At 38.1% G+C, this 21,986-nt stretch overlaps 1 protein-coding gene across 3 annotated transcripts in view; it reads left to right on the forward strand.

Annotated features, from left to right (window-relative positions):
- Window positions 1-21,986, forward strand: part of dbn1 (drebrin 1) — a 118,744-nt gene that overhangs the window by 78,737 nt on the left and 18,021 nt on the right. For all 3 annotated transcript variants that reach the window (XM_042498772.2, XM_088088115.1, XM_042498773.2), the window contains 5 exons: window positions 13,038-13,093; window positions 16,541-16,653; window positions 18,373-18,447; window positions 20,546-20,689; window positions 21,756-21,833. In XM_042498772.2, coding sequence (XP_042354706.1) covers window positions 13,038-13,093; window positions 16,541-16,653; window positions 18,373-18,447; window positions 20,546-20,689; window positions 21,756-21,833 — 466 coding nt within the window. The remainder of the gene's footprint in view (window positions 1-13,037; window positions 13,094-16,540; window positions 16,654-18,372; window positions 18,448-20,545; window positions 20,690-21,755; window positions 21,834-21,986) is intronic.

Raw genomic sequence — 21,986 nt, forward strand, 5'->3', positions numbered from 1 at the left:
GTTGTATATTTCTTGCCTCAGATATTTTCAGAAACATGTTTAAGCTTACCCTTTAACTGTAATATGAAATCGCTGGCTGCCATTGTCCCAGTTTGACCAGTTCACATTACGTCACCCACCAGTGGGAACATAAGGTGTGATGCATTATGGTAGTTGTAGGTTTTCTACCTCTTGAGCAAAGCATCCTTTTTCTTTTTTCTGGTTATGTAGCACCAATTTCCAAAGTTTTTGTATCTTTCTACAGCAAAGATGGCCTAGTTTTATGTAAGGACTCTCTTTATATTGGTAAAATACTTCTTTACTTCAGTTTTTCTCCCTCCAACACTTTTGTTTTCTGTTCTGTAATAAGCATTCTGACCTTGTGGTGGCGCTAGCATGGCCACAGATTACTGGTCTTGTTTTCCCCATCTTTGCCTTCCACACTCGTGTCTTACTCATCAGATCGGCGTGCAGATTTGTGCATTCCCAGACTGACAGGAACAGGAGTCACGGCTGTTCCCTAATGCCCTGTTTCACTCCCCCCTGAAACATTACCCATAATTCTCCGTCCTCATGTCTGTCTGCCTCATTTCTTTCGCATTAAGTCACCATTGTAGGTTTCTCGCTCAATAAATCACGCAACGTTATCCGACCACAGGAATAACAGTCATTGCCAGCATACTTAATCACCCCCCCCCCCAGTTCTCTCTGTCCTGTCCCACAATGCTCTCTGTCTGCGTGCTTTTGTCTTCACAGCTCTTTGTCTGTATTTACAGTCTCTCTGTTCTGCGTATCTCTTCAACTGCACATATTTTTCTTTTCCCTCTGGCTATTAAAAACCCCAAGAGGGATCCATAACTCTCAAAACCAGTGGATAAATATTGGATTTTTTGGGGGGAACAAAGCGGGCTTCACTTTTTAAATTCGACAAATAACAGACAGAAACAATGCTACACTAGTTGTGTCTGTTCTTGAGTCTATTTTCACACTTTGCCCTCATTTATGCTACTTGATGCAGTTTGATGCATTAAATAAATTGAAAACCCTGTCTCTTCTATGCAGAGAACGTTCTGTAATAACACAAAGGGAAACTTAATGCACCATTTTTATTGCATGTGTTTTAATTATTAGAGACATCTCCTGATATGGAAACATTTCAGTTTATTGGTTGGTTGATGAGACGACCAGCAGTAAGCTTTTCCTCTCTTTCATTCACTCTGGTAATGTCTCTCAGTCGCATAGTTAACTGCTGACTCCACTTAATCTGCCTTTTCTTTTTCTAAATGAGCCTCTGCAGTCTGCTTGTCTCTCTTGTGTTTTGTCTTCACTGAGTCAGTAAGAGGGCTGACAGCAGCGGCTCGGAGCAGCTAAGAGCTTTCTGGCAGGATTCATAACATCAGTCGGCTGGTGACGCGTGTCCAAGAGGCCTGAAAGTAGAACGAATAGTGTAGATGCTTTCCATTTCGAACCTTTAGCTCTGGCAGCTTTATTGCCTTGTTCTGTGCTTAGACTGTGGTACTCTCAATGCTACTTATTTTCATCGGGTTGTCATGGCAACTGGTGCGATTCTTACTTGCTTGGAGCTTTAGCCTGTAAAACTGATTTAATAAACATATTACCGAGACTTTCATAGTAGTTTAATGTTATTAAGATGGTTAAATCTACATCCTTAAAATGAGAGCTTTTCAGCTCTCATTTTAAAAACCCTGCAAGTGTTCCTTGAGTCAAAAATAGACTCAGTGCTAGTTATTCATTTTTGTTATTTCATTACACGACCTTATCTTCAAAGCTCCCCCTTTTGCTGATGAAATTAATCGATCAAGGACTCCTCTAAATATCGAAGTATCTTTGGGCAAGATACTGAACCCAATATGGTTCAGATGGCTGTGCTATCAGTGTGTGAGTGTGTATGAATGCTTAGTTAAGTAGCTGGTGGTACCTTGTCCCAGTCCATCATGTGATGCCGTGGGGCCCCATAAAGACTTTCGTCTATTGACTTACATTGTGAAAGAGACATCTGTAAATCAGTGGATAAATTTTTCAAGCGTCAAAACACCTGCAAATTACTCACTCCACTAGCAAAAGTATATTTTGCCAGTCTGATAATACTTGAAAAGACTGGAAGAGCTGCACTTTTAAATTATTTTGTCACTATTTAAGTTAGCTGAACACAGAAGTTTGCTGCTTGGCAATGCTTAGATGTGCTTGATGACAGTAAGTCTTTAGTGCCCTTGTTCAAGGGCCCCATAATGCTGAAGTTCTGGATACCTTCATAACACAAAGATCGAACTTATTGGCCTCATGTGGCACTGAGCAACTTTCATAGGAATGAACCAGGGTTTGCCTCCAGCACTGTATCTAGTTCTCTTTATACATCCATGGTGAAAGTCCATTTACCATCTTCAAAATAAAAACCTCCAAAATCACAGTCTCTATTTAAAAACGAGCTTTGAAGAACTATGTTAGTCCCTTAGCTTATGACAAAAGTTTTATAGGGTCTTGATTTTTTGGCATTGTGCTCCTTTTATTACCCTTTTAGGTCACAAGCAGCATGGCTTTAGTTAAGAAAAGCATGTTTATATTTCAGAAATCAATATACATATAATACTGAAATTGCAATATAGGCACTAATAATGAAACCTGCTCCAAACTAAGTACTCTGTGGATACCACCAGCCAAAAGATATGACCTCCCCAACATCAGCGGCACCATCTGCAGTCTCTATTAGCAACATAGGATCATCAGCTGCCTCAGAAGACAGAAGAAAATTATAGTTTAATTCTATATCTTATATCTGGAGTTATTGCAGCTTAATGGCCCTGGGCTTAACATACTCTGTTTGATGATATTCAGTTATTGCAGCATTTTTTTTATTGCCTGCTCAGTGTCAGGTCTGCATCCTTTTTGAACTTTTTAGGTGAGTTCAGCTGAAGCATCATCCAACAAAGTTACACACACACACACACACACACACACACACACACACACACACACACACAGACACTGCATGCTGTGTGCTCACCTGGTATGTGTGTGTCTGGTTTGCCCTTCAGCTGTCCTACACCCTCCTCTTTCCCACTGTCACTATCTTTACATCGTGGCGCCCCTCAGGTCAAAAACTGCTGTTGCCGAGATAACGATGGGGGGATGCTGCCCGGTTGCCATGGTGACACTCCCCACGGTGTTTGGGGGTGGTTTGTCTTGGCAGCCTCTTTTTTATTTGAAAGCCTGTGCCATGCACCACCATGCTGATCCTTCATACAGGAGGTGGACATAATAACAAACAAATCTGATGCAGCTTTGTTCCTTCAGAACAGCTGAAGGCATCATTGCAACTTTTCATCTAACCATATAGTTTAAGTCTGTCTTTTTTTATGCACATACCTGTTCAAAATCCTCTCATTCATCCAAACTCCTTTCCTTTTACTGCTCAGACCTGGCGGTTTTTGGCTCTTGAATCCATGTTGGGCATATTTGTGTTTCTAAAACAACATGTTTCTGAAGTCAAGTCCTGTTGTTCAAAAAGAACAGATTCGCAAAGTTTACACTGTCCTGTGTTTGTTGAGACTGTGTCACAGTGGTGTTTATTCAGTACCGAGCCATCCTGTTCCTGTAAGTGAGATTCAACGTGTCACCACAGTTCTTCCTCCCTGATTCTGTTTATCCATCTTGCGAAATGTTTTTAAAATTAGCTCTGTTACTGTAGTTGTGTCTTGGTCCCGATTATTTGTGATTTTTAAGTCTGACATAGAGCGGATCAGCTTTCAGCTTAAAATAACTCTGGCTCTGTACTGTAGCTTCTTCCTGTTGAGACTCCTGTTGTTTTAATGGACCGGGAGGGATGAAAAGTCTGCTTCATGTGTTGTGCTGCATTGTGTGCAGTGGTATCAAATATGATTTATGTTTTGTTGTAGACTGTAGCAAAAAGAAAAGGCGGAGGAGGAAGAGACAGAAAGTTTGAAACAATTATTCAAAAAATTAAGGTCCATTTGAAGATACAACACCAGGTTAATTTGTTTATTTCTGCTGAGATGAGTTAAGCCCGACTACTACGATCCTGATTAAATCCAGACAGACAACACATTTAATGACACAAAATTGTCTCTTTATTTCTGAACGTTGCAGCAATTATGTAATTTAAAATTCCCTCCCTGATCTTTTCTTCATCACTCTCAGGCCTGTATGTTAGTGCTGCTGCAGTTTAACAATAAATGTTAACATCAGGTAACATCCTTGTAGCACCAGTTAACGACAGCTACCCAGAAAAAGGCAATAAAATCAGTTATAGGAAAGTCACTGTTAGTTCACCTACACACACACACACACACACACACACACACACACACACACACACACACACACACACACACAGAGAGAGAGCCTCCTACAGTAAAGAGCAGATTAGAGAGGAAAGCGGTTGTGCCGCCTCCAGTTAAAAGCACTACTGTGATTCTTCTGCACATCAAAGGCAGCGTGGGCACACGCACGCACACACACACACACACACACACACGTACATTATATATAGGCCACATATAATATTTTCTCATAGATGTTTAGTTGGTTCAACTATGAAGGCCACAGCTTATGACTCACATCATTTTTATACTCATTGAGCTATTCAATGAACCCCTGGGACCTGCATATAGAGATATATGCACTGTGTGTGTGTGTGTGTGTGTGTGTGTGTTTCAGAACTCCCACTTATAATTTGAAATTTGAGCTTCTGTTTGAACATGAGGAAAAATGCAATAGCTGATCTGTAATGGTCTGTTCAAATTCAAAATTCACACTGTACAAAATTCCACTCGCTAACGTGAAATAGAGAAAACTAACAAGCTGCACTGAAGAAGCAGTCATGATTGCCACACCATGAGGTTAAGTATTGTGATAAAGCATTTTGAATGTGATGCTGTAGATGTCAAAAAGTGAGATAAGTGTTGTTTGTGTGTTGACATAATCTTTCTGTGACTTCCAAAATTGTTACAAATTACTGCTGGAAAATAAATCAGTTTAGGCACAGCAACAACCCTATTTGGTTTAGGGAAAGATCATGTATTTGGGTCAAAATGACCACTTTGTTAAGGTTGGGGATGTTTGTCATTGTGGAAACAGGAAATGAACCTTTTTTTCGGCCAATCCAATTACCAGCACATCCTTCATACACTTAATTTGATACTCAAAATTAAAGGAATAGTTCACCTGAAAACAACAATTGTATATTGTTCAAGGCTTTTTCTGGTCCCAGAAAAAGGTTTCTATCAAGTGGTATTAAGGAGAATGGAGCACACGAAAAATTGAAGCATATCCGTGCAAACAGTCTTCGACAGAGACCAACTAAATACCACAAAAAAGGTTATAAAATGTCCGACAAGCTTTCTTAAAATGTTAGTGCAGCATTATTCGATTGTCTTGTATCCATTTGTGGGCTCATGGAAATCCAAACAAAACTTTTGGAGGCTCAGCCTGTCGTTCATTGTGACAGCGGCATTCATGTAGTATAGTAAATAAGCTAACCGCACTAACGACGGATTTGACTTTTTTTGCTGACAGTAGATATCAAACAAAAGCCAAAGACTACATCATATTAACTTGCTGTGAGCTGTTAATTCACCACTACTAAGCAGAGGGTCTCTTCGCTCTCCTCCACCGCACCGCTGCCTGCATGTATGCAGCTCCCTGTACCAAACAATAGCATAAAAATCAAGAGTGCTCACAAAACAAAACCCAAAAACAAAAAAAGACTGCTCAACTTGAAACCGTCTCAGTCGACTAAGTGTTCTTCGGCTGATGATATGGTGCGCCCTAGTCTTTATAACATTTTTTGAACAAGAGTCATAATTACAACATCCTAAAGGTGGCTTTGTAACTTAAACATAAATATGATATCATTTTGGTTGCATTTAATGAAACCACTGATTCAGTTTTGGTTTTGTTCTGTAAAATGCTGCTGTCTGATAGTGTCATTTGGTTGTCACTCAAATGAGGTGGTTAGTTAATGACTGTATGTGAGTTGTGTTCAAAGTCAAATTAGTTCGAAATGTAGTTTTATGTTGTCTTTTCTCTCACACTAAAACAGTATGTATGCAAATATGTTTTTTTTTTTGTATAATTTTTGTCTAAATAGAAAGATTAGAACTCATTGATTATGACCTCTACCTTGTGATCAGTTGATTAATAGAGTCCTTGTTGATCCCTCATTATTCCTCTAATCTTTTATCCTGCTGTTGGCTGTTTGTTCTTTCTCTCTCTCTCCTCCTCCTCCTCTTCCTCCTACTCATCCTCTCTACTTTTAACCTCCCTGCCTCTTATTTCCTTTTTTCCTTTGCTGTCCTCCCCTTATCTTATTTTCTCTTTTCCTCTCCTTTCCTCTCGCTTTCCTTTTGTGCCTTCCTCACTCCAACATCTCCTTCCCTCCCTTCATCCTCCTTTTCCTCTTCTCATCATCTTATTCTACCCGCCTTCTCTTCCCCCTTCTCCTTTTTGCTTGTATTTTTTCCTCTTTTATTCACCTCTCGTCTTCCTTCCTCTCTTCCTCCTCTTACACCCAGCTGTCCGTGCACACACACACACACACACACACACACACACACACAGACACACACACAGACAAACACACACACACACACACACACACACACACACACACACACACACACACACACACACACACACACACACACAGACACACACATACAAACACACACACACACACACAGAGCTGTTTCTAGGTCATGAGGGCTTTATATGAATAATAAACAGCTGTCTGCTTTAAAGAGAATTATTTATAGAGCATTGAGTGAGCGAGTGAGATACATGCTCTCTCTCTCTCTCTCTCTCTCTCTCTTTTGCTTTCTCACTGAATCTTAAACGCTTCCTCTTTTTCTTTCGCATCCATCCTTTTTGCACCCTGTTGTCTTTATTATCTCTAATCCTTTTATTTCTTGACTTATGCTCTCTTTGTTTTTCGTCTATAATCCACCCTTCAGCCTTACCCTTCCTGCCCTGCCTCCGGGAATTTGCTTGCCTACTGGTTTGTTGTGATGCTGCTTATTACTACAACTGTCACTACAGTAGTAGTAGTAGTAGTAATAGTAGTCACTGTCATCAGCATAGACCTGAATATTTTTTCAGTGAGTGATACTCAAACCACAGTGTCCTCAGGAGATACATTCATTTTGGATGAACATGATGTGACTGAGTCTGCGTTCTTGTCTGTTCTCATTGACTTTATCAATTGTGGCTCTAGCGCTGCTCCAATTTAAATTCTGCATATAAACAAGTACCATCCAAAATGTCCTTTTGAGCTGACTTTGGGGGTAGTAAGGTATCCCATCATGCATTTTGCATAAATCTGAGTTTATAGCAGACCCCACTGAAACTCACAGTCATAATTTACATGCTGTGAATGTGTAGCCAATTTTACTGTGGATTTTGTTTTGATTTACACTTTGAATATGTTGTCGACTTCTCAAAATAACAATTACTTTGGAGATTTTCTGACCTCTTAGGAGATTTCAGAGCTGGCTAGCCGTCCAGTTGATGAGATAACCATGGTTTCAGATAGTAGTTCACAGTTAAGTATAAAGATTAAATGCTGTCAGTTTGGTTTAGCTCCAGGTTAAATCAAACCTTCCTGTGGACTTCCATTGATTTTTTTATGTTTTATTTTTGGCCATTTGGGGGACAAGCTGTGTCATGTTTTAAACAACTGTTTTTACATAGCCAGCAGTTATGGAGCAACATTATCATTCATTTGGAATCCTGTTTTGGGTGAATGTAAGTCCAATATTCACTCTCTTTCAACTCCTGAGAAAAATGTCTGATTCGTAAGCTACTAAAAGCTCCACTTTGGTGCTGAGCAGATAGTGAACAGCAGGTTTTTACATCATTTTTTGCTAATAACAGCTGCCTGAGGCGAAAATGATCAGACTGACAGTGAAAAAGAGGATGGATAAATGGAGCTGATTGTAGAAGATGAGATTTTGGTGATGAAATACACAGAGCAGAGAGAGAGAAAGAGAGAGTGAAAAAAGATTTTGGATGCAGAGAGTGACTCGGCAGAAACAGACATGATGGAGGGAGGGGAGATGAGGTCAGCAGAAAGTCAGACGTTGGCCAGACTAAAGCTTCAGGCTGAAACAGCATGAGGTCATCTGGACTGAGGTAACTGGTAATACCCGCCACACCACACAGAGACACATGGACATCTACAACTGTGCATGCAGCTGTGGAAAAATCCTCCTTTACAAACTGCCTTTAGAAACAATAAGCCTCGTAATTCTATCATATTAAGCTATTTAAATCCTTTAAGACAAATTAGTGTGGTGTCTTTCAAAAACACAAACAAGGAAATGAGCAATTTAGGAAGAAATTACTCCAGAATTGGTTTAAAAAAATGGAAAAGGTACAAGAAAATTACCTGAAATAAGGAGGGAAAAATAAAAAATAATATAAAATAAAATGACAAGGAAATTACCTGAAAAGAAGTGTTTAAAACAATATAATTCTTTCAAATATTTCAACTGTATAATAATAATAATTAGAAATATAGTTTTGTAAACATTTTCCCAGCTTCTGTAGAAATAATTTTCCAAATCTACTAATTTCTTGCAATTTGTGGAACAGTTCTTGTCAATTTGCCCGTTGCCTCCTTTCCTGTTTTCTCAAATGAAAGCAAACCAAGTTGTTCAAGTTTCAAAGGTTAAAACACTTGGGAAAGTGTCTGAACCCAGCACAAGAAAACTGATGCTGTTGCAGGTATCTGATCATTAACATTAATTGATGTTGCTACAGGTTTTAAATGATTAACATCCCAATATCACTGCAACATATATCTGTTAATTTTCCATATTTTTTTGTTCACATGAAATAGAACAGTAAGATAGATTTCTGGGTTTTGTGTCACTGTAAAGTTCAGTTCAGTTTAGACTAACAGACTAATTCTGTATTTTAATTGTAAACTCTACAGAGTTCCCTGTGTCATTACTGTAACCAAAAAAGAGTCAAGAACAGGAACCATTTTATTTGAGGAAATGGCATTTTTGCAGATATACAGCATGGGGAGCTTGTTGAGGCTGACTTGGGAAACATTCATTTCTTGAGCTAAATGAAGTGTGAAGATAGTTAATAAGAATATTATAAATTCCCCTCCTCTTGTTAGATTTTATAGTAGTTTATTTGATGAAGATAGTCTAGTAACAAAACATATAGTGCACTCAAGCAAAAAAACACACAAAAGAAATATAAATGTATGCAATCGGTGGCAGCAGCTCAGAGCTTTTGTGCTGATTGAGAATTTGATGAAGAGTTTTCTATTGCAGTTTTTGAAAAATATAATCTTTAGTAATCTACAGTGCATTGCTCTGCAGTTTATAATCTCCAGTTTAAACCCTGATAGATTAAAGGGTAATTTCTCTAACCTCAATCCCAGCATGCATTTAATATGTAGGAAAATCAATTTTAATCGCCGTCGCTTTCTGTTGGTTTCCATAACTTCTCCTGATTTGATGGAAAGTCGGTCGACATTTAATTAAATAATGCGGGTCCAGTGTGCAATAGCTGGAAGCACCAACATGTTTAAATCCACCTGATCCACCATGACAGTCATCATCATCATTGAAACATATGCTGTGTGTCAAAATATTGTATCAAAGGCATAGAAAGATACCGCCAGATAAATACATTTACTCAAGTTACTTACTTGAATGCAATGTTGCAGCACTTGTACTTTACTTGAGTATCTCCATTTATGCTACTTGTACTCCACTATATTTCATAGGGAAAAACTGCAGTTATTCTCCTCTATGACAGCTTCAGCAACCAGCTTCTTTTCAGATTTTTTGTAAAAAGTCATTCATTGTTATCAGATACACAACCCAAGAGTTGCAGTTGCAATTACAGTAGCTTCACCTTGACCAGCACTTAATTAGGTAAGTCATCAATAATAATAATAATGATCCAGTAAAATATCAAACCTATTACTAACATAATTATGCATGACTTCTTTTAGCTGTGATACTTTCAGTACATTTTGTTGTCGATGTTTCTGTACCTTTATTTGTAATGAAGTGTCTTTATGTTTTGGTAATGTTTGCTTTTTAAAAAAGTAAATAATCTCAATATTTTTTGGATGCAAAATGTGTATAAAATTGTGCAGAACATTTTGGATTATCTTTTTGTTAAGGTCAGGGTTGTTTTTTAAGAGAACTGATGAATAAGATTTAAAAATGAAACAAAATAATCTAAGATAAAGTAAACCTATAGCTACAGCTGCCATGACATAGCTGCGTCCCAGAACCCACACTGTGTACATAGTGCACTACTATGAAATATTCCCCATAGATCTGAAGAGCTCGCACTCAATAGTTCATCTCCTTGGGTCTTCAGTTATACACCCACCAAGTGTGAGGTCAATTGGATGAACGGTCGTTGAGAAAATCCAAGGACAGACAGAAACTCTGTCAATTTTAGTGAAGTCTGACAATGTGGATCTCAGTCTGCTGAGTCTGTGCAGATGATGGATTCTTTAGATGTTGGTAACAACCCTCAGGATACACTTTACATTTTACCTTGCTAGTAGTAAAGATGTAAGAATCATTTATATAGGTGGTTTCGCTGCAGACTTCTTTTGTTGTCAAGAGTTCATTCTGACCTGCAGGTGAATGGATTTTTCAGCAGAGTTATAACAGGAGGTCAAACTGTTTTAACTGGAGTTGTTGACTAAACTGTGATGTCTGCCACCTTTATTTAACTATTTAACCTCAGCCAAAGAGGTCATAAGTGGGTGTGTGTGTGAATGCATGAGGATGTGCGTGGCATGCATATAAATTATTTTATATAATGCTGTGGATGTAATTGCATCTGTTGTGCCGGAAAAAAGACTTTAGTGGAAAGAGCAACCGAGGTCAAACTGAGAGAGAACAGTTGATACAGTGTGAGAGTTTGGTTTTGTACTTTTATATTTGGAAGGACCAAAGTTTTAGACCAGAAGGACATTGTGTCTTGGTTCTAGCATTTGAATTAGTTTTAGATTGAGGCTGAGGGACAACAACGGTTTGTATTATGTCAATGAATGTCCTCAGTGGTACGAAACTGTGTTAGGATGTGTGTGTCTTTTTAATCCAGGCAGAGACCAACAGGAGTTCTCACAGTCATTAATCAAACCAAGTAATCTGCTTTACACACACACACACACTTGAGCAGATAAAGCAGCTCTATCGGTCATCCTAAAGAGGTTTGTAACACTTGTGTCTGGTGACAAAAGGAGTCACTTGTTCTGTCGACTGCTCACACTTTTCTCAGCCGTCCTGATCAGGAAGCTGCTGGTTTTTATCTGATGTTAATCACTTGGTATGTGATTGCAGCAAAGAGAGTTGCATGGTTGCGTCGTGTAGCACTGCAGTGTTAACAGACGACTAACAGAACCAAGATCAGCCTGAAATGCTGCTAACATGAGGAAATTCACCAGAGGAAATGAGAGTGCTGATATATAGAAAATGGGTTTTCAAAATGGGAAAGCACTTCTAAGCTCTTGTTCTGTCGCACTGAGAGGGATGCACTTACAAACTTTGATAACTTCTGCCTCTTGTGCACATAAAGTAGTGCTGAATGCACTCAGTGTAAGTTGCTTTGGGCAAAAGTGTCTTCAAAATAAATGTTATGTGCTTTGAAAACAAAGCTAAGAGTCTACAGTCATGCAAGTGTTTCTGTGAGACTACTCAGGCAGAGCAGTGCCCAAAGCTAAATGCTAATATCGGCATGCTTACATACTCACACTGTCAATGCTAACATGCTGATGTTTAACAGGTGTAATGTTTAACATGATCACCATCTTAGTTTGGCACGTTAGCATGTTGGGATTCTGGCACGGCTTTATGGATGCAATGTCAGTCTGTTGGTCCACACTTTTTGTCCAGACTGGAGTATCTCAGTAGCTATCAGACAGATTGTCATATTATATATGACAATCTATATATTTTGCACAGACGTTTATCGTTCCCTAAAGATGAATTCTACTGACTTTGGTGCACTCACAACTTTTCCTTTGGGGCCACCAGCAGGTCGACCTTTTTAAAACTTAATTATTGTTTGCTTAGTTTTTCACGCAGAATTTAAATCTATATGTGGTGGTAGCTTGTTTGTGTCCCTTTATTTTATTATTCTGTGTCCCCTCTCTGAACGTGGATGTTTTTGGGGTCCATGAACGTGGGTCCTCAGCAGCAGTTTGTGGAGTTGGGTGAGTCAATGGGTGGATGATCTATCGATCCTATGAGAGAGGATCAGATCAGTAGATGAGGTGAGCAGCTGCTGCAGGGGCGAGTAAAAGTTTAGACCCAGCAAAATGAATGGTTAAGTTTCAGCTTCACTGCACCTGGTGCTCTGCTGCTTCATCTGTGCCCAGAGTACGCTCTACACTCAGAAAGTGAGGTGCAAATAATAATATAGATTTTCAAAAAGCACTGCTAATGATGGTCCACCTCCAAAAATATATAATCAATCCATTACAGCAGATATTTCAATCATGTTGGATGTTATGACCCCCCTATTGTTTATTTCTTTATAAACCAAAGTTTTGTCCGAATACAAAAAATTCTGTACAGCATGTATGGTGTTTAGAGGATGAATCCCTCTGACTTTGGTGATTCTCAGACCCACCATCAGGTCAAATTATTAACATGTCAGATAGTTTTGTTAATGATCAGATACCTGCAAAAATAATTACATTTCGGTCGGCTCCATGTGAACTTTGTATTTTGTACATTTGAACGTCTAACATTGAGCTCCAAGGACTGCTGTGTGTAGATTCAGTCTCATAGACCTGTCTTGTTGTTCGAAAACTCCCTTACATTATGAACTGATTATCAAAATACCTGCAGATTAACTGTTTGGGTGATTGTTTCAGCTTTATTGAAATTTGGAAGACTTAGAAAAAAGAAAAAAATTCTTTACTGTTACGTGTACATTGCACAGCATATTGTACATTCAAAAATGAATATCTGAAATACATAAAGTCATCATATTTATGAAAATTTGTTTTTCTTCCTCTCTCTCTGCAGGGCCTTGTACACATATGAGGATGACAGCAATGATCTGACAATGGCATCATCAGGAGGTAAGTTTATGCTTTTTTGTCTATTAGTTCAATCTCTCCCAAATGTGTCACTGTGCTGTTCTCATTCTTTTAATGCCTTACTGAACATGGCTGCCTATAAGCATGTTAACATGTGTGGAGGTGGCTGTAATTTGCTGCTGCAGACCGGCAGTTGTGGCTCTGATGAGCTCTGCAGGTTCTGCTGTTGCTTTAGGGGGAAAATGATCATGTTCTTTGTCTCCTGATTGTTAGTGAGCCATTAGAGAGCTGGATTCATTATTACTACAGTTAATGATGCGCTGCATGATCATTACAGTTTAGTTAGACTCCTTTGTATTTGATGCACTCACATACAGTACATAATGGTCTCTCTCCTTCCTCTTTTAAAGGATATCATTCCATCATTTGTGAATTGACAAATATACATATGGGGATTAAATTATACACTGTAAGGGCTGTGATATTACAGCTAAATGTATCTTGTTTATCATGTATGTAACACATGATTCTTATACTTAATGTAGTAGCTCAGATTTTACATAACTTCTGAAAGCAGAAGGAAATTAAAAAATAAAGAGATTTATCTGAGCAGTTAAAGTGTATGTAATGAAGATATGAGAAACAGATTAATACAACCAGTGGAGGTCCATGTAATTAGATACCTTCACAATATAGTTAATTATTAATGCACATACTGGAAAGTAGGTCATAAACATGTTATAAAAACATTTTAATATACTTTACTTTTTACGTACATTTGGGAAAACATTTTTTAAAGGAGTGGCTGGTTGCAGATCACAAAAACATGAGAAACATCCTGGCTAATTAGATGGTGAGACAGCTGCCAAACTGCAGATCAGCAAACAACAAAACTGGTTGTCTTTTTAGTATGACACTGCAGAATTTCCAGCAGTGATTGTGCCTCTAAAATTGAGTGTTCTTTTAGCGAGACTTTGCGACTGACAGTAGTGACTGTGCCACCAAAACTGTTTTTTGAGCCAGACACTGCATCATTTACAGCAGTGATTGTACAATTATACTGGGTATTTTTTGGTGGGAGATTGTTCCGTTTACAGCATTGATTGTGCCAAAATTCTGTGATTTAAGCAAGACACCGCAACATTTAAAATGTTGATTGTGCTACCAAAATTTTTTTTTTTTTTTGGAAGAAACCACAACATTTACAGCTGCGATTGTGCCCCCAAAACTATGTATTTTAAGTCAAACAGGATCTATTTTAACCATGATGAAGTGCTTTTTGTGCCTAAACATTACCACAGCATAGCTGAAGTGTTATGTTTCAGTGTATCCGCTACATAATAATGTACAACATTTATTATGATGACTGGGTTGTTGTTGTCATCCAAAACTGGCCCACAATCTGAAAGTGAACTGATTTTAAACTTGAAAATGTTTTAGCAGCTTTTTAAACATTCATGTCAGCTCACTGTTTGTGGAGCACATAACAGAATTTGTAACTCTATGATTGGATGTTTCTGACTGAAAAGCCACATGGGAGCTGTAGTAAACTTTCTCATTCAGTTGTTTATGTGTGCAGGTTTGCATGGTTGACTTTTTATCCAAAAAGCATGTATTTTCTAGCCTTATTAAGAGCCACAGACAGGGAAGGGCAGTAAGAAGGCACTGAGACAAAGTAACATAATGTTGATTTTGGTCTTTTCAGTCACCAGTCTCTTTAGGGATGTAGCACATGAAGACCTGGACATGTCTCGTGGTTTTACTTTGATTTACTTTTGATGAAAACCAGAGCTTATTCTGTGAGTCTAATGTAATCATCCACATAGAGGTCCTGAATATAAAAACACGAGAGGAATAAACTGGAGCTAATACAGTGAAGTGTCTGTATCACTAATGCTGGAGAGCTGCATGATGAAGAGCCACTTCTGCCAGCATGGCCTTAGTTTCCTTCATGTCGGCAGCTTTTCCTGAGAGAGACGTGAATATTTCAGCAGCGGCAGAGAGGAAACGCAGTTTGTTCATCTGCACTGTAAACCTCAGAGGAATCTGTCTGCATCCTCAGATCTGAACCAATAGACTGCAGTCATGTTTGTGTGTTTGTATGTGCGGTGTTTACAAATGTGTGCGTAGACATCTCTGACATCTGAAGCTACACTGAGATACAGAAAACAGCATCATAATCTGAAAAAAACAAGCAGCCTGGAATATGTCGCCGCTGATCTGCTGACATTGCTAAAAGAAGTATTCAGATCTTATACGATAGTAAAAGTAGCGGTATAGTTATGTATAAGTGCTCCATTACAAGTAAAGGCCATACATTCAAAAATACTACTTAAGTAAAAGTTAATAATCAGAAAGTTTTATGGCTGTCACATTAATGTAGTGGTGTAGGAAATTAAAGTAGTCCTCGTATGGAAATAGTGAAGTCGATTTCAAGTACCTACGGTATAAACTGAATAAATGCATGCAATTTGCTTTGAATTCTTGAGTCTGAAAATCAGGATTATCACAACATTTAGTAGATAAACTAAGTTAATTAACAAAGACATACTATTGGTATTTGACCAATGAATTGTGCTACAATAACAGGATCAGTTTAAATGTTGATAACTCGGAATCCCTTCAAATATTTTTGCTGGTGAGCAAAGTTTCAATGTTCCCAGACCTCATGTAGGCACAGATTGGATCATGCAAGTCACTGACTCACAAGTCCATCCAAGTCTTGCACTCAAGTCTCACGTCTTAAGCTTTTAGTTATCAAGTCCTCAACAAGTCAAAATGCACTCTGCACAAACTGTTATGCCAATTTAACAACAGAGTAATGCTATATTAAGTTAACAAGAACGTTTTTCAAAACGTGCATTTATTTGTTGAAATGAGTGCAACTGTAATCATAAAAAAGTAGTGCACTTTCATCACATATACAAGAGCACTATTAATTATTCACTCTGAACTTTCTTGTTGAATTTACCTCATTTCATATTGGAAAAATGTTCTCCTCCCAAATTTGCATTTACATTTTCTGTTAGACGGTTCTTCCTTTTAATGTGATAAAGTGATGTTGTTGCATGTTTTATGTCTAAATAACAGCAGCATTAATTGGTTAAGAAAAAGGAGGGGAATAAATTAATATGTGGCACACTTTAAAAACATACCTTTTAATTTTGGGGGAAGGTATTTTCAAGTCAAAAGGCTCAAGTTCAACTGAAGTCCGAGTCATTGGTGTTAGAGTCCATGTTGAGTTGCTAGTTACTATGTGTGCAGATCCAGGTGCGGGTTCAAAAACAACAACAACACAATTAATGGATTGTGTATCGTAGCACAATCATGATATATGATCTCTAATTGCATTCCAGTTTATATCATAAGTTGATTAGTTTGTAAACGTGTTTCAAAACCTGAACTTGGCACAGCTTCTGTCTGATAGCGTAGCAGTGTAACAGAAACATTACTGTAAGTCGTGATGCAGCCTCTTGTTCTGTGGTGCAGGAGGCGGTCTGGCAGAGATCACACTGACCTTTGACAGTGCCAGGGTGATGTACGGCTTCTGCAGCCTGAAGGAGCCCAACGCCGCTCTGCCACGATACATCCTCATCAACTGGGTGAGTCGCCGGGTCACAGAGGGGGAGGGGACGGGCAAAGCATCACACTACGCCAAACACTGTGAGCAGCACACACACACACACACACACACACACACACTGAAATGTCCTCAAAGCCATTAAAGAAGAATATCAGAGTCATTAGGGGTCACAGCACATTTTTAATTTAACCATTTATTTAACAAGGGCACACCATGTCACTTACGTGCAGGACCCGAGACCAGGTTCTGTCACCCAATCACAGAGCTGCAGCCTCAGCAGCTCTGTGATTGGATGGTGTTACTCTTCATGCCTGCAGCAGTTTAGAGCTGCAGATTTACACTCAGTGTCCGCTTAATTGGGTACACCTGTACAGTCTAATGCAATCCGAAAATCGCAGTCAGTTGAAGTCAGTTTTAACAAATCAGATAAATATTTTTATGTCCAAAAAGAGATTAGCACTATCTGACACAAATAAGCAAGATACTCAAGTCAATAATGTTTAATGAGGAGCAACATAAGTTTATATACACTTTTTTTTCCTTTGCCAATTGAGGGAAACATTATTGCTGTCTAGATTATTTTCACTAGTGATTGTTTTTTCCAAGTAATAGTACTTTTTGTTGCACATGCCAACCCTGTATGCTTTAAGTTACAGTACTACAAATGCACAACAATAAATATTTTATTAAAAATATGAGCGTCTATTTGCTCCAGGGTGACAGTGGTCAACATTTTCAAACATTTATTCTTCTGGTTTGTTTTGGTGTGAGTTCCTGAGAGTTGGATATTTATTCCCTAACCATAACTAAGTGGTGTGAGTTGCCTAAACATGACCATAAAAATGTAACCATGCCTCTGTTTCTCTGAGTGAATATAGTTGGGAAAACTAAAAAAATGCTCTCACTAAACCTACAGTATTGCAGACACATTTTTTGCCAGATAACTTCATTAAAAATCTTTCATCATTATGATGATAAAAATGTAATTTGGATGGAATTATGTTTCTCTCCAAATGTGTTTGCTGTTCCATATTATTCAAAAATAAATGGAATTTCCAGGGAACAAAATGATAGAAAGCGATAGAGACATCCGGTAATTGCAGTGAATGGAGACTGAGAGAGAGACATTTGGTGTTTAAATGAGCCATCAACACTTAAAGCAGAGGGAGCACCAGACTTCTGCACACTGGGCCAAACCAGCTTGTAATGATCCAGAAATTCCCACAAAATGTAGAGAAAATGAACAGAAAAACACTAAACAGTGGTGGAAAAATATTCCACAAAGTCTCAAGTATATTGCAAAATACACTCCAGATAACTCTCTTGCTTTCTCTTTTTCAATCAGACACACAGACGGACACAGATGAAGTGGTTTTATTAACAGATGAGATGAGGCCTTGTTTCTTTTCTCTCTGAAATTGCTGCTTACTGCGTTTGCATTGTGTTGGTTTGAATGAGCCGTGATTGCTGAATGACATCCAGCCTGTTATAATACAGACCATTTCAATAAGTGAACATGACCGCGGCTGAGCAAAAGGCCCAATTGAGAGCAGAATGAAGGGGAAACTGTCCCCATGAATCTGATTATTTGGAAGAGAGTAACACTTCACAGCAGATGTTTCTTTGCTGCTGTCTGTTATGTTTCTGTTGCTGTTGAATTTCTTTTTTTTTAAGGTCACCATCTCCCCTATTTCCTCCACTCTCCCCCTTCCTCCATCCTTCTCTTTCTTTTTCTCAGGTCGGGGATGACGTGCCGGATGCCAGGAAGTGTGCCTGTGCCAGCCACGTCGCCACCATCGCAGACTTTTTACAGGTCAGACACACTGTGCTACTTTACTATACTCGTTTATACTTACGACTTTACAAATGATCTTTATGTGTTTAAATTTGAGGACATTTTGGATCATTTTGATGTTTATTTATTTATTTGGAGTCCTAAAAGGGTCACCTGAGCACCATTAGTCTAATCGTTTCCGAGGTTTAACTTAAACCTGCAGAAAGCCTTGTTTAACCCTTTGAAACCGAAGCAAACTGATTTGATTTCTTTCAAAAACATTGAAAGAAAGCACTGAGCAACAGAAAAAGAAATCATCCAAATATTGACAAAAAATAAGGAAAAAGTATAAGAAAATCACCTCAAAATTAGTAAACAAAACAAACTAAAAAACATTTAAAAAGGACATGACCTGGGAAAAGTGCTTAAAAAAACTTATAATTCTATTATAATTTTTTAAAAATGAAATAATGAGAATAAATCAACTAATATCTCGCACTTTGTGAAACATTTCTTACCAAGTTGCTTATTTCCTTTTTTTCCTTCTTTTTGAAAAAAATTACACCAATGTTTGAAAGCAGCACAAGAAAAGTGATGTTGCTCCAGGTTTCAGTAAAAGGATATTATTTCTATATCACAAATATTTTTTTGAACTTATCAGTTTAGATCCCTCATTGTGATCTTATGAGGGGAACACAGGTTATTCTTTTTGACTCCAGAAAGAGGGTTACTACGATCTCATGCAGCCGATCTGAAGTGATTGTGTTTGTTTCATAATCTACTTCAGTCTTGTGTCATGTTGGGAATGTGTGTGTGATGTTTTCAATCAACTCTCAACAAGAAGCTACAGAACATTAAACCTGTAGGAGGATCAACTGTGTGTGTGTGTGTGTACGTGTGCGTGTGTGTGTTTTAGGGCATGACTAATACCATCTCTTTTTAAAGTAATCTCTCTGAGCTGAATGACAATCCTCTCACCCACCAAGCATGTGTGTGTGTGCGTGTGTGTGCGTGTGTGTGTGTGTGTGTGTGTGTGTGTGTGTGTGTGTGCGTGTGCGTGTGTGTGTATGTGTGTGTGTCCAACACAGCTGTGAATCCACACCTGTACACCTGCCTGAGTGTGTTTTTGGAATTGTAGAGCAGCCAAATTCTCTCTCTCTCTCTCTCTATCTGTGTGTGTGTGTGTGTCGGTGTAGGGGTGTCTGTGTGTGTGTGTGTGTGTGTGTGTGTGCTGGTGAAGTGTCATTATTTTAAGTGGCACTTCCTCTCCCACATAGCCTCGACTTCATCCCACCACTCCAATGGGCTTTCAGTGACACTCTTTTGGATACCATACATGCGCACACAAACACACACACACACACACACACACACACACACACACAGACAGACAGACAGACACACATACTCACAGTCCTTACATTATACATTATGTATTTCTATGCAATTACTATTTTGTTGGTATATTACTATGCAAGACATAAGATCAAGACATAAGACATAAGATCATATTAAATCTGTCACAGTTAAAAATTGAATCTTGTATTGAATATAATTGTGACAGTAAAATTTAGTTTATTAATCATATGGCATTTATTGCATGACCATTGACTGACTGACTAATAATAGTTTACATAGAAGAAACATTGTTACGGGACAAGATGAAGGAAAAAAGCAGAGAGGGGTACATGTTTTTAATACAATTTAGTAGAACTTTTAAAACGTTAACATCTTTCCTTGAAAATAATAACAAAAAAACTTGCATTAGAAAGAATAACTGAGTTTGAAAGAAGTTCATTTTGTGTGTATATATTTATCATTTGTCAGTAAACAGTTAAAATAAAGCTGCAACAGTAAAATGCTGTTTGTGTGTTAATGCTTCAGTTATAATATACAAATAATATGATATTAAAACACTCTGAAAGTGACCATTACTTTTATTTGAATATTTTACTTACATGTGCTGGTAATACTTTCACTGAAGTCCAATTCTGTCGACTTTTACTTGTAACTTACAAGTCATATTGCTACTTTTAGCTAAGTAAAATATATGACAGTATCTTTCAACATTGCCAATAATAATATTAATAAAAAGAAGTGGACTGATGTAGATTGCTTTCTCCCTCTTTTTCTCCAGGGCGTGGAGGTCATCGTCAACGCCAGCAGTCTGGATGACATCGAGCCATCAGCCATCGGGCAGCGACTGACCAATGGGACTGTGGCAGTGGCGAGTCCTGTCCTAAGCCGCCTGAGAACCCGAGAGGAAGAACACAAAGACGTGGTACGAAGACAGAGAGGGATGATAGCGCTGTCTCTTACTTCTTCTTTTTCATCTTCTTCATCATGACCGCCTTGTTTTTCTTCTGTAGCACATATATTCATATATTCACCTCTAGTTTATCAGACAGAATAAAAACTCTGACTCTCTCATTTACTTGGATCGCAGACAGCGTATTGACCTTGACCTCTTTTACTCATTATTTCCTCAATTAGGTTCCCATTAGGGCAAATGAATAATCATTTTTATTTCAAAATGGTCATCTGAAAGAGGCAATTTTCAAAAAGTATGCACTGAATTAATTAATAATGACTTAGTAAGCAGTGAAAATCTGTCAATTTTCTGTCAACATTTTGGGCTTTGTCTCCATGTTTTTTGAGGATAAACTCATTATCTACACAAAGGATCAAGGTGTCTGCATAATGCATAATTTTCAGACAGCATTTAAAATTGTCTAGTCCTTTGAATGAGCAACAGTTGGTAAATAATGAACATAATGTAGAAACTTCAAAGCACATAATGTTGTTTATTTTTGAGTTCATCTTGTTGGTCTATGAAGGAAACGTCAGCTCTAGCAGCTGACAAAAAAAAAAACAATAACCCACTGATTTTCATGAGATTTTTCTTAATGTAGAAAGAAAGTTTTGCTTGCACCAATGCAGTGCAGGAGTTACATTTACAGAAACAGCAGTTGCGAAATTGTAATTTCATATTGATGTCATATTATTCAACCCTGGTTGTCTGAAGTTCTGTAGGTTTCAAATGTCTCTTTTTTACAAGTAGATTCTGCATGAGCCTTTTTTTCCAGCTTGTAAAATGAACCAGCAACACACTGAAGACTGAGTTTTTATGGCTGTTAAATCAAACAGAAATATACATTATTTTTCAGACTTCTTTGCCAAAATTTAACCTGACATATCTAGTGTATTTGTAATAACACTTCTATAAAGGCAGCAATTGGCTCATGTGATCATTAACATTCAGAAACACAATGTTCTCTGGCTATTCTTCTGACTAAAGAAACTCAACCGTTGTCTGTCTCTCTTCCCCCTCTCTCCTCTTAATGCAGGGCACAGTGTACGAGAAGACCAATGCAGAGGTGGAGATGAAGAAAATCAATAGAGAGGAGTTTTGGGAGCAGGCCAAGGTGGGTGTGGAAGAGGAGGGAAAGGTGATGAATGAGTGAGACAAGCAAAGCGATGAGAAACAGTCTAATTTTGCGTCATTAGGAAAGCAGAGTTACTGTTAAGGATCATTCTGATTAATTACAACTTCGTGTTTATTTATCTTCAATTTTTAT

The sequence above is a fragment of the Plectropomus leopardus genome, chromosome 15 (genome assembly GCF_026936395.1).
Source record: "Plectropomus leopardus strain MGB_pleo_1.0 chromosome 15, ASM2693639v1, whole genome shotgun sequence".
Taxonomy (NCBI): domain Eukaryota; kingdom Metazoa; phylum Chordata; class Actinopteri; order Perciformes; family Serranidae; genus Plectropomus; species Plectropomus leopardus.